Below are 13,964 nucleotides of genomic sequence, written 5' to 3' on the forward strand. Positions count from 1 at the left end.
ACTTGCCAACACCTAACAGCAACAACAACATCTTCTTTGCTTTTAGAAAACTCACAGTGTAGTTATGAGGTGAAAACATATAAATGACAAAATATATATGATTAATAGAGAGCAGTAGATAAAGAAATGCCTATGATTTTTATAGTAATTTTCATTTATTTTAAAAGTTATTGTTAGGTTCTGTCACTCTGACTCTCAGCTATCCTGTTTAGGGTTTTTGTGGCTGTAAATCTTTATGGAAGTAGAAAGCTTCATTTTTCTTCCACAGAGTGGCTGGTGGATTTGAAATGTCAACCTGTGGCTAGCTATGCTTATCCTGCAGAGTCACCAGCAGTCCAGTAGAAGTTAGTAGCACATGATTAAAGAGCATAACCAAATTTTATTTTTTTAAATACCTTTTTTCCTTTTCCAGAGCACACATTTTTTGTAGTTGTTTGCTTCTTACATGCCTTGAGGCTTCAATACTGCTCAGAAATTTTCTTTGCTATGTATAATTTTCAAATATTGTTGCTGTTGTTATCAATTGTAATTATAATTGTGTTCCATTCATTTCTGATTGTAGTTTTCTTTCTGTCTCTTTTAAAGATGACTTTGCTTGAAACCAAAAAGCTTTTTTTGTAGAGGAAATAGAATAGGAACTAGCAATATTAATTTTGGATTGTGATGTGTGTACACTTGGACTTCGCTTGAAAGTGATTTGTGATTGTTGCAGTTATTGCGTATTTGTTTCTCCTTTCCTTTTTAGAAACATACTGGAGTCTGACAACTATAGTCCTATACCAGTAACAAGTGAAGAGATGTATAAAAAGGTGGTAGGACAATTCCCGTTCCATGATATAGAGTTGGAAAAGGTAAGCCGTAGTTTAAAAAAAAAATGTATTTTTCTTTTCATATTCTATCCTTTTAAAGCTTTTCTTGGATCAGTCTCCTCAAGAGCATTACCTACAACTCAGTGGGCTTGAACTCTAGAACACCTTTAAAGAACTCTCTTTAGGGCTAGGCATAAGTTCCTGATTTGGGAATCAGTAGATAGCTTTGGAATTGTATGACACTATAGAGTTTGGAGGATTGTTAGGAGTTTCTCCATTTGGTTTATACTTTGTAATACTTATTTTTATTACAGTTTAAAGAAAATTTCTCCTAAAAACATATAGCAAAATTTATCTTTCTTAGCACTCTTGATTTTGATAGCGCATTGCGTTATTTCAGTAATGGTATGTGGAAGTTATATTCTGTGGAGTTGATTTTGACTCATAGCGAGAATCAGTGTTTCTGAGAATCTTTACAGGAGCAGAAAGTCTTACCTTCCTCCCATAGAACAGCTTATAGATTCAAACTGCTGACCTTGCAGTTAGCAACTCCACTCGTAACCCACTATGCTGCCAGAGCTACTAAAAATTTTTTTCTATCCTAAACAATTTCCTTATACTGCCTCTTTGTAATCAACCTTTCCTAAGCCTCATGCTCTGGGAATAATTGATCTGGTCTCTGTGTACATTTCCATTTCCCAGAATGCCACATAAATGGAATTGTTCAATATATAATCTTTTGAGACTTACTTGTCAGCATCATGCCTTAGGTTTTTCCAAGTTCTTGTATGTATCAATAATTTGTTCCTTCTTTTATTGCTTATTATGTACCACAGTTTCTCTCTTTACCTTCTGATGAACATTTGGGCTATTGTTTCATTCATTTAAATTTATGTCTTATTCTTTTTAGTGTCAGGAAATTTTCAGAGACACTGTCTTCAATTTGATGTTTTTAAGCAGAATGTTCACAATATGGAAGAAAGTTCATTTTACATTTTAATTAGCTTAAAAATATTTTCAATGTGTATTGCCTTATGATGCGAATTCTTTAATTTTTGCATTTACAGCAGCCATTTCCAAAAAAGTTTCCCTTCTCTGAATTTGTGCCAAAAGTTTACAACCAAATTAAAGAATTTATCTACGCCTGTCTGAAATTTTCAGAAGATCTTCATCTAAGGTATAGTATCAAACAGTGGAAATGCAAAAAATGCTGAGATTGTTACTCTATAATACATAGATATTCTGAAAACTTTTTGATACTCCCTCAGCTCAGATTTTGTGAGTCTCAGTATTAGGCTTTCACAGTATGACACAGTTGTATAAATACAGTATGTTGTTGTTGTTAGGTGCCATCGAGTTGGTACCGACTCATAGCGATCCTATGCACAGCAGAATGAAACACTGCCCGGTCCTGGGCCAACCTAACAATTGTTGCCATGCTTGAGCCCATTGATGCTGTCGCTTTGCCAATCCGTCTCTCTAGGGGTCTTCCTCTTTTTCTTTGACTCTCCACCTTAGCAAACATGATATCCTTCTCCAGCAACTGGTCCCTCCTGATAATATGTCCCAAGTATGAGAGAAGAAGTTTGGCCATCCTGGCCTCCAAGGAGCACTCCGGCTGCACTTCTTCCCAACACAGATCTGTTGGTTCTTTTGGCAGCCCATGGCCCTTTCAGTATTCTCCTCCAACACCATAACTCAAAAGCATCAATTCTTCTACGGTCTTCCTTATTTACTGTCCAATTTTCACATGCATATGAGGTTATTGAAAGTACCATGGTTTGGGTCAGGTGCACCTTAGTCCTCAAGCTGACACTTTAAAAAGGTCTTGTGCAGCAGATTTGCCTGAAAGCAGAGAATACAAGAAAGATGTTTACCTGTTATTTATTGACTATGCATAGGCATTTGATTGTGTGGATCATGACAAGCTATAGGCAACATTGTGAAGTATGAGTATTCCTGAACACTTAATTGTGCTTATGAGGAATCTATACATGGACCAAGAGGCAGTTGTTTGAACAGAACATGGGAACACTGGATGGTTTAAAATTAAGAAAGGTATGTGACAGGGTTGTATTCTTTCACCATACTTATTCAGCCTGTATTCTAAGCAAATAATCTGAGAAGCTGGGTTATCTGAAGAAAAACGTGGCATCAGGATTAGAGAAAGACTCATTAAAAACCTGCGATATGCAGATTATATACAGTGTATATATGGTGAAAAGGAAAGGTGGACACTTTTGAGTATTTTGTGTGTATGTATGTATGTATGTTCATATTACCTGTCTTCTTCTTTACTATTTTTCCCCAGATTTGTGTTTAACCATTTTCTGTACTAGTGAAAATTGACTAAGAAATGGAACTGTTGCTTAGACTAATTTTGGCAATTCACGTGAGGAATCAGTAAAGGAGTAATAGTAAAATCTTGTGAAAAACATCCTTCTTACAAATACTTGCTGGACTTGTTAGAAACATTCGTATCTCCTTTCATTTATACTTAACTTTTTAAAGCAATATAGTGAGTCTATCAGATACATCCTGTTTATTGGGAATACAGATGTAAACAACACAGTTCTTTGCCCTCAGATAGTCTCAGTAGCAGTCGGGTATTAGTGTGCTGAGCTTCATGGATTTGTAGTTTGAGATCTTTCATCAAATTTGAAAGTGTCTTTGTTATTTTCTCCTAAAGTATTTCTCTTTTTCATTCTGTCTTCTTCTGAGACACCTAGCTGCTTGAAGATCAATCAGATCACATCAATAGTTGAGCATTTAATAAGGTTCAAATTACTTGTAGTTTCAAATACTATTGCAGAAGTCTCTCCTTGGCTTTAAGGACCAATCCTGAAATTCCTAAGTTTTCACTGAGGATCTTATCTCTCTGGACTTAACAGGATTTGAGCTGGGTTGGGTTTCAGCTTTTCTTAGTGTCAGCTATCCTTTGGATTCAATTTGAGTGGAGGTATGGAACCTAAGTCCCTTACAAAATTTATAGATCTCACTTTAATTTCTAGCACTATTTCTACCATTATTTAAGGAATAGAATTCTTGTAGGGTTAATTGGCTGGGTTGATGTATTTATTTTAGTTTGGAGGCACTTGAAAATTCCAATCTATCGTGCCATCAACATTGTTAGAAATATGCCTTGTTTACTTTCATCCTAGCAAAGCCTTTCAGCCTACAGTTGCCTCATATTCATCAATTGACTCTAGTTATGAAAGTGATCATAGCTTTTTCGTATCTTGTCCCCGTGTGATTATTTACTTCAATTATACTTGTTTGTGTTCATTGCTCTTCAATGGCATTAAAAGAAAAATTTTGATGTTAAGTGTTGTAGAGTCGGTTCTGACTCACAGCAACCCTGCATAGGATTTCCGAGGAGCAGCTGGTGAGCGTGAACCGCCAACCTTGCAGTTCAAACTGACTTTGCAGTCTAGAACATTAACCCACAGCGCCACACCAGGACTCCAAAAGAAAAATTTTATTTTGTGCCTTGTTTTTATTGTTGTAGTGAAGACAGTGATGGGTTATGATCTACATCATAACCAAAAGTGTAACTAATACTTGATCTGTTTAAAGTTTAACAAAGATAAATGCTGTGAATCAGTGCAGGGTTCTACAGGAGTGATTTCAACAACAGGGCCACCAGGCTAAGAAAAAAAAAGTTATTGTAGTAACATAAATATAACAAAAAACTTGTCATTTTAACCATTTTTATAACAAAAATTTCCATTTTACCATTTTAAATTGTATAATTTAGTCACATTAATTGTTTTTATCATGTTGTGCATGATAAAATCATCATTATCTATATCCAAAATTTTTTGTGACCCCCAGTAGAAACGCAGTTTAGGTAGTAACTGGATTACAAATTTCTATTCTTTTTTCTTTTTTTTTAAGTTTTTATTGTGATTTATGTGGGTTTATATGGGAGAACATTAGTTTTACACTCCCCCTATTGTATTTTGTTTGAATGCAGTGTTCACAATCCCCTCCATGCATCATGAAATTACTAAAGGATACACCCCACAGGCCCATGTCATTTATTTCTGCTCTTACTTTTTTTTTTTCTTTTCTTTTCTTTTGGTGACTATAGGTTCCCTCTGTTGGTCTGTTTCTAATTGTTTGAGATGCTGGGTTAATGTGTTATTTTTGGTTCTTTCCTCTTTTTGGATGTACGCATTTATCGCAATAAATTGTCCTCTCAGCGCTGCTTTCGCTTGTCCCAAAGATTATGGTATGTTGTGTTTTCATTCTCGTTTGTTTCTAGGAACTTTGTGAATTCACGTTTAATTTCTTCTTTACCCAGTTGCTTTCAGCAGGGTGTTGTTCAGTTTCCATGTATTTGACTTTATTTCCTTGGTCTTCTTATTGTTGATTTCTAGTTTTATAGCATTGTAGTGTGAAAAGATGCTTTGTAGTATTTTGAAGTTTGTAAGTTTATGGAGGCTTGCTTTGTGACCTAACACATGTTCAATTCTGGAAAATATTCCATGTGCACAGGAGAAGAATGTATATTGTGTTGGTTTTGGGTTGAATGCTCTGTACACATCTGTGAGGTCAAGTTGCTTGATTGTATTGTTTGGTTCCTCTGTAACTTTGTCAAGTTTCTTTCTGGTTGTTTTCTCCCTTTTCAAAAGTGGCGTATTAAAATCTCCTACTATAATTGTAGATTTTTCTATTTCTTTCTTCAATTCCAGTAAAGTTTGCTTCATATATCTTGGTGTTTTTCATTAGGAATGTAGATATCTATTATGGTTATGTGTCTTGTTCTATTGACCCTTTAGTCATGAGATAGTGTCCTTCTTTGTCTCTTATGCTGGTTTTTGTCTTAAAGTTTACTTTATTGGAGATTAGAATTGCTACTCCTGCTTGTTTATTGTTGCAGTTAGCTTGGTATATTTTTTTCCATCCTTTAACTTTTAGTCTGTTTTTGTCTTTGTGTGTAAGGTGGTCTCTTGCAGGCAGCATATTGAAGGATCTTGTTTTCTTATTCTGCCACTGTCTGTCTCTTCACTGGTGCATTTAATCCATTGACATTTAATGTAATTATCGATGTTGTTGTTTTTATGTACTGTGGAGTGGTTCCGACACATAGTGACCCTGCACAGGGTTTCCGAGGCTGTAAATCTTTATGGGAGCAGAACCCCTAATCTTTCTCCTGCGGAACCGCTTGTAGTTTCAAACTGCCGACCTGGAGGTTAGCAGCCTAATTCGTAACCACTATGCTATCAGAGCTCCTTGTAATTATTGATAGGTATGAATTAATTGCTGCCATTATGTTGATTTTTTTGGTAGTACTGTTCATTCCTTTGTTCTGCATGACTTCTTGCGCTGAGTTTGTGTTTTTTGTGCTACTTGTCGGTTTTTTCTTAGTTTTCATGTTTGCTTGTTCTGCATGGAAGTTCATTTTCATGGTAAGTTGTGAAGTATTAACTTTCTTTGGGGTTACCTTATAGTCTATTACCGTTTCTCTCCATTTAAGAGAATCTATTGTATCCTTTAATCTACCTGACATCCTCACCACCTGGATCTCTGTTTCTACATTTATCCCTTCTTTGACATTGATATTATTTTGATCTTCCCAGCTATTTTGAGTTCGTTGTTCTAGTTTTGTTCTGTTTTGGACTCTGCTGTCTATTGACTGAGTTCCAGGTGGTGTTGCCACGCCTATTAATCTTTGGTTGTTGTCTGTTCTTGTTGTTTTTCAGTTCAAATAATTGCCTTAAGATGTTTTGAAGTGCTGGATTGGTTTTGATAAAATCTCTTAGGTTCTGTTTATCTTGGAATGATTTGATTGCACCGTCGTATTTGATTGATAGTTTTGCTGGATAGACGATTCTTGTTTGGCAGGTTTTTTTCTTTTAGGGTTTTGTATATATTTTTTAATATATTTTTTTCTTTTGTATATTGCCTTCTTGCCTGTATGGTTTGTGCTGAATAGTCAGAGCTTATTCTGATTTGCTTGCCTTTGTAAGTGACACTTCTCTTCTCCCTGGCTGCTTTTAGGATTTTCTCCTTTTCTTTGATTTTGGAGAGCTTGATTATTATATGTCTTTGTGATGTTCTTGGGGTCTATCCTTCTTGGGGTACGTTCGGCTTCTTGAGTGTTTGTCTTCTCATCTTTCAAAATGTTGCGGAAATTTTCTTCCACAAGCTCTTCAACTGTCTCCTCTGTGGACTTCTCTGATTCTTCCTGTTCCAGAATGCCAATATTTCTTAAGTTGTTTCCTCTTCATGTTATCCAGCATGAATCTTAGACTCTCTTTAGATTTTTTAAATCCTTTTTTCTGTTTGCTCTTCTATCTTAGCAGTATTGAGAGATTTGTCTTCCAGATCACTAGTTTTGGCTTCTATTGCCTCTATTCTGCTCCTTTCCCCTTTCAGTATATTGTCCATTTCTGATATTTTATTATAATCATCTGGACCTCTTTTTGCAGGTTTTGAATTGTTTCCAATGCTGTATGAATCTCGTTTGATTGCTCATGTAGTACTTTCCTGACTTTTTCCTTGTTTTCCTCCATCCGTTTTCAGAACATTTGAATTTGTTTCCATACCCTACTTCTGAATTCTTTCTCAAGCAAATCCAAAACCTGTTCTTCCTCTTCTGGGGAGCTTTTGTCTTCCTCCAGTGCATTTGTCTCAGTTACTCTTTAATGTTTTGGGACATGTTTTGAGATTGTTTGTTGTGTTTGAGATCTTTTGTTTGTCAGTTCCAGTAGTTATTTGGGACTTTTAATGCTTAAATGGATGTTTGTTGGTGTGTTATTAAGATTACTGGTAGTTTCCTGGTGGATATGATCAGGAGATATGCTTCCCTTTTCACATATAATATTTAGCATCCGTTATTGTCTCTTGTGTGGTGAAATATTATGGGTATGCTTGTAGGTTTTGTATATGGCCATGATTGCTGTCTCTTCTTGGGTAACGTAGGGAGAAAAAGCTCCCACCTCCAGGAAAAATGTGTGATCAAAAGGCCCCAAAGCAGAAACAATGTAAAAACAGATACAAGAACCTCCCCTTTAAAAGAAAAATCAAACTGTGGCTGACTCTCTAGTTACCTTGCTATACAGGCAGTGTGTGTGCACTATAGAAGCCTCAAATAGTGGATAGGGGTGTCCACTCACTCAGGCCCCTCCTGTAGTCACCACCGTAGAGGTGCGTAGATAGATATTGAGAAGTTAATGGGAGAAAGATTGTTTACTATTTTTGTCTTTGAAGATCAGTTAAGTAAGTATCTGCGTGTGCAGAGCATAATTCTTGAAATAGTTGTGTCTTTTAATGTTGTTTTATAGATTGTTCATATGGTTTGTCTGTCAGGCCAAACCTGCTTTTATTCTTGCTGGATAGGCAGGGGTTAATGATCCTGCAGTAGTTAACTTTAAGGCTGGAACCCACAGGCAAAAGTCAAAAGAAGCAGCCAAAGAATTTGCCCATGAGCTGATGGGGTTCTTTCTCTTTGTGCCGTGGGAAAGCTGTGGTCTCAGAACTGGAATTTTTTGAGAGTGTGCACCCACCCGCCTGAAGGTGTCGGGTCTGGTGAAAGAAGGTAGGACAGGAAAAAACCATGTAGAATCCCTCCAGACCTCCTTTTGCTGCAAATATCACTGTGTTGCTTTTAGAGCGGGTTCCCTGTGCTGGTCTGGCTGTAGCCCGACCCTCTGACTTCTTCCCTGGGCGGGATGGCCACAGAGGTAGTCCCCTGTCTTGACCATCTAAATCACAGTGTTTTCCTTTACACCGTGATTTTTCCACTGACAGTTGTGGGGAAACTGACGCCTTGACTCTTTTTCTAGGTCCAGAGCTCTGGTGCAGTTTCGTGAGAACTGCATCTCTGGGTTTTCAGCCCCTCCCACACGGAGCCTGTCCTACCTGACTCTGCTCTGCTGCCACCAAATGAGATTTATCCTTAAGTCTGTCTTTAAGTCTAATTTCTATGCAAGTTGAAACATTTAGATACTGTTCATGTCTAACATTAGTTGTTGTTAGGTATAGTAAGTCAATTCCTAATTATAGCAACCCTGTATAGGGTTTCTGTGGAGCGGCTGGTGAGTTGGAACTGATGGCCTTGTGATTCAAACTGATGTTGTGATCCACTGCTTATTTAGCCAAATATTTTTTCTTAATATATAGTATATGTTGTTGCTGTTAAGTGCCTTAGAGTCAATTCTGACCCATAGCGACCCTGTATAGGGTTTCTGAGGAGCAGCTGGTGAGCTTGAACACGTGACCTTGCAGTTCAAGCGGCTTTGCAATCTGGAGCATTAACCCATAGCGCCACACCAGGACTCCATATAGTATATGAGTGGTCTCTAAAAGTGTGTGGGAAAATTCTGTTAAATCTTTTAATTCCATTTTTCTACGGACTTTTTGAAGCACCCTCCTGTAGTGCACCTTTCTATGCATAAAGTACATTAAAGAAATGCGAAAAAATCTTTAACATAATATGTTAATAATAATAATAATTTTTTTTTAATGTGTGTTGCAACTTTGTACCCATTTGTTATTACAAACCATTGTACATACCTTGGATTGTTAATATAATAGGCTTGTGGGGGTTGATTTGTCACTATGGGTTGTGATTAAATTGGATGTTTTTAACCTAGGTACTGCCTCAAGATCATAAGCAATTCCCTCTCATTCCGTCTCACCAGCATCTCTTGTTGTTAAGTGCCATTGACTTGGTTCTTTCTGACTCATAGCAACTCTGTATAGGGATTTCAGGGAGTAACTGTTAAGTTTGAACTGCTGACCTCACAGTTAGTAGTGGTTCAGTCTAAAGTTCCACACCAGAACTCCTGTTGTTGTTGTTAAGTGCCTTTGAGTCGGTTCCAACTCATAACAACCTTGTATAGGGTTTCTGAGGAGCAGCTGGTGAATTTGAACTGCCAATCTTGCTATTCAAACTGACCTTTGAGGTTGAGTGCTTATCCTACAACACCATACCAGGATTCTATATGTTTCATATAAAAGGGTTGTCCATTTGTTTCTGGCTTATTTTGCTTAGCATAATGTTTTCAATTTCATACATCCAGTAGAAATGTATGAGAACTTCTTATCTCTTTATGAATAAAGAGAACAATATTCTTGAATAATATTTCAGTGTGTGAATATCCCACACCTTGTTTAACCATTCATCTGTTGATGACCACTTAGGTTGTTTCCACTTTTAGACTGTTGTGAATAATTCTGAAATGAACATTGGTGTACCCAAACTATTTTGGGCACCTGTCTTTTTCTTTTCTTTTTTTAAGTTTTTGTTGTGAGTTGAGTGATAGTTTACGGGGCATATCACACTCAACCAATCATATTTTGTTTCAATTCAATGATTGCAATTCCCTCCATACACTATCAGTTACCAGTATTTACCTTTATCCTTCCCCCCACCTTTTTTCACTTATGTACACAAAACACACAAAATAATATATATTTGTATAAATGACTAAAGAGCACATTTTGCAAGCCAGCCTCCTGCCTGTAGGTACACAGCCTTTCTCATTCCATAGATCTAGAGTTCTCAGCTGCTCTATCTCTCTGCCATCACCTCTGCTTCCATCTCTGCTGTTGCTGCTTTCCTGTTTAGGATCCCATATTCCGTTTATGCTCTTCTCTCTTGAGGGTCCTAGGATCCTCTTACTCTAGTGAAAGATTAATTACTCCCCGCTTTTTGTTCCACATCTTGTACGTTTACAGTTGTGACAATCTCAATTAATCATGATACCAATTACTCACTGTTGAATCAAAAGAATCCTATCCCCATCCTTCCCCATCCCCTTTCATCAGAGCTATGTGGACATGAGGAAAACTATTTAGTGGAAATTCTACCTTACCCCCCTTGTTCTGAAACTCAGCATACCCTTGAAAGCTTATAAGCTAGTCACTTCCTGCCTTTATAGCCCACCATTTTTGGTAGCCAGTGTTTAAGTTGCCCGTCCATATCAACCCTGTGCCCTGAGGGGACAGGCTTGATCCTTGATATGAAGAATCCTTCCCTTTTGGTAGGAATTTTGAGCAACTATATCCATAAGCAAAGGTCTAGTTCATAAAATTTTAGCAATTTATGCTTGCTTCCTATATTAAACTTCTTTATCTTCCTCTAGTGGAGTTCTGATCAGCAAGCCATTTGAAACTAGGTCAGATGGGTACTGTCTGCAATCTTGAGCATTCTTACACACCTCCCTCCACTTCAGACCAGCTGTCTGCTTCATGCTCAGCTCTAGCCCCCAGTGGTTTTATTTAGTGGGCACCTGTCTTAATCACTTTTACAGCCATATGTACCTTTTCATAGTTCAAAGCGTAATTGATGTTAAGTAATTAAGGAGCTCTGGTAGCATAGTGGTTACAAATCAGGCTGCGAACCGCAAGGTCAGCAGTTCAAAACTACCAGCTGTTCTGTGGGAGAAAGATGAGGCATTCTGCTCCCCTAAAGGTTTACAGCCTCAGAAACCCTGTATAGGGTCGCTGAGTCGGAACCGACTCCAAGGCACATAACCACCACCACCAGTTAACAGTTTATTTAGTATATGAGGACAGGGACAAAGGCTATTTATTTTGTTCACCATTGTGATTGCATGGTTTTGACAAAAACATTGCCAAGCATATGGAAGGTACTTGATATATTTGTGGAATGCAATACTTCAGTTCTCTAGAAATGTAGGAAAGGATGGAAGCAGTGGGAGAGGGTGCTGGTCAATTGAATATGTCTTTATCTACAAGTTCCTATGAAAATATTTTGACATTTTGGGTGTTTTATTTTCTTCTCTAATTTATTAACAACCTTATAGTATATATTTATTTCTAATAATTTTACTTTTTTTCACATAGTCTGATAATGTAACTTGCCTATGTATTCAGAATTTTAATATTTTTAATCACATCTGCAAAGGCTCTGATTTTATTCTTTTGTTGTTGTTTGGTGCCGTCGAGTCCATACCGACACATAGCAACTCTTATGCACAGCAGAATGAAACAGTGCCCGATGAGTTTTGATTTGTGACTACTGTCCACAAGTGATGTATTAATGACATAAAACTGTTCACAAGTCTTTATTTTCAAATGCTTTTCTTTTTTTTAAGTTTTTATTGTGAGTTGAGTAAAAGTTCACAGGGCACATACCAGTTTTACATTCAACAAATCATATACTCTGTTTCATTACAATGATTATATCCCCTCCATGTACTATTAGTTAATAGCATTCCTCTCTATTCAATTTAGCTCTTTTTTTAAAAAAAAACATTCAGGCATTTATAATATTTTAAACCACCAAAGGGCACATTCTGCAAGCCTGCCTCCTGGCCGCCAGCTCTCAGTCCCTCTCTTTCCATGAATCTAGAGTCCTCAGCTGCTCCCTCTCTCCATGTCTCCATCTCTGCCTCCATATCTGGTGTCATTGCGTCTCTAGATAAGGTGCCACATTCTGCTTGTGCTCTTCTCCCTTGATGGTCCTAGGGTCCTGAGTTCCTGGTCTGTAAAATTAGCTGCTCCCCCATTTTTGTTACAAAACCTTTACCTTTACAGTTGTGAAAATTGCAATTAGTCATGCTAACAATTACTATTGAATCAAAAGAATCCTATCCCCATCTCCTTCCATCAGACCTGTCTAGACAAGATGAAAACTATTAAAAAATAATTTATTTTAGTTTCCTTGTTGTTCAGAACATGCACCAATTCAACAATTTTTACATGTACCATTCGGTGACATGGATAATGAAGACAATTTGAAGTCATTCTCACTCACCTTTTCCATGTTGTTCCTACCCCATTGACAAAAATATAGTACCCTCTCTGTGGTGCTGTAGGATAAGTACTCTACTACAAGGTCGGGTTGAGCTACCTGGTTAGTGGTTCAAACTCACCAGTAACTCCTCAGAAACCCTATACAAGTGCCTCCAGATACTATCCATGAGGATTCAGCTCTGACCTCAGACAGCTCTGTGTGTGTTTGTGTGTCTGGGTGGAGGAGTTGAGAGGCTGGGGATGCTTCACTGATCACTGGGTGTTTGGGAATAGGGGCTGGCAATGCCTCTGGCCACCAAGAGGGTCTGAAGAACAAGGGATTTTTCTGTCACCAGCATGAGTGTTTTCGGACCACTGTCTTGATTGACTACTGCTTGCAGAATTTCAAAATGGCAGTGAAACATCAGGCCAGCTGACAGTTCACCCATCTCTAACCTCTCTTACTGTTTTTGTTCAGCATCTTCTCCTAGTCAGTATTCAGTCCACTTCTTTATTCTTTCATCTGAAGTTCAGGGTTCTAGGATTATCATGTTTACTGTTTCATTTGGTCTCTTGTGCTTTTCTTGTAAATGGTCTGTAGTGAGTCTACCTAGTTCACCATATTGTTCTAAATCTGATCTTTGTTTTTGGAGGTTGGAAACATTACATATATATAAACTTATAGATGTATTTGAATACATGCATCTGAAGCCCAACCCACTGCTCTCAAGTCAATTCTGACTCAGAGCTATCCTTTAGGGCAGAGTAGAACTGCCCCCTAGGGGTTCCAAAGTTGTATCATCTTTGCAGAATCAGACTGCACCGCTTTCAGAGTGGCTGGTGGGTTCTAACTGCTGAACGTTCAGCTAGCAGCTGAACTCTTTAAGCACTTGCCACCAGGACTCCTTAATGCATACACTTATACATAAAAAATATACATCAAGATGAACAAACATTAGACAATGTTGGTAATTTGTCAGTTCAGTTAATAATTCTGCATGTGAAAGGTTCAAAATTATATGGCTTATCTCTGGGAAAGGGGATGATATTTCTGTGAGAAAATTAGTGAAAGTTGTCTGCATGCTCCTTATTTTTTTCTTTTCTTCATATATTTTGCATTAACATCTCACTGCTTTCTGAACCTGCTTGTGAACTTTAACAAAATGATCAGCACTTGGATCCATGTTTTCAAGCAACTGACACTTAAACCAAAAACCAATACTATGGTAATGGAGTTAATTTCTATTCATAACCACCCTATGTTGTTGTTGTTGTTGTTAGATGCCATCGAGTCGGTACCAACCCATAGCGACCCTCTGCACAGCAGAATTAAACACTGCCAGATCCTGGGCCAACCTCACTGCTGTTGCCATACTTGAGTCCATCAATGCTGTCACTTGGCCAGTCCATCTCATTGGAGGCCTTCCTCTTTTTCTCTGACCC

At 37.7% G+C, this 13,964-nt stretch overlaps 1 protein-coding gene across 1 annotated transcript in view; it reads left to right on the top strand.

The window, feature by feature from the left end:
• Positions 1-13,964, top strand: part of EXOC6B (exocyst complex component 6B) — an 859,602-nt gene that overhangs the window by 441,685 nt on the left and 403,953 nt on the right. The window contains 2 exon segments of the mRNA XM_006862890.1: positions 746-851; positions 1,877-1,986. Coding sequence (XP_006862952.1) covers positions 746-851; positions 1,877-1,986 — 216 coding nt within the window.

The sequence above is a fragment of the Chrysochloris asiatica genome, unplaced genomic scaffold (assembly GCF_000296735.1).
Source record: "Chrysochloris asiatica unplaced genomic scaffold, ChrAsi1.0 scaffold00052, whole genome shotgun sequence".
Classification (NCBI taxonomy): Eukaryota; Metazoa; Chordata; class Mammalia; order Afrosoricida; family Chrysochloridae; genus Chrysochloris; species Chrysochloris asiatica.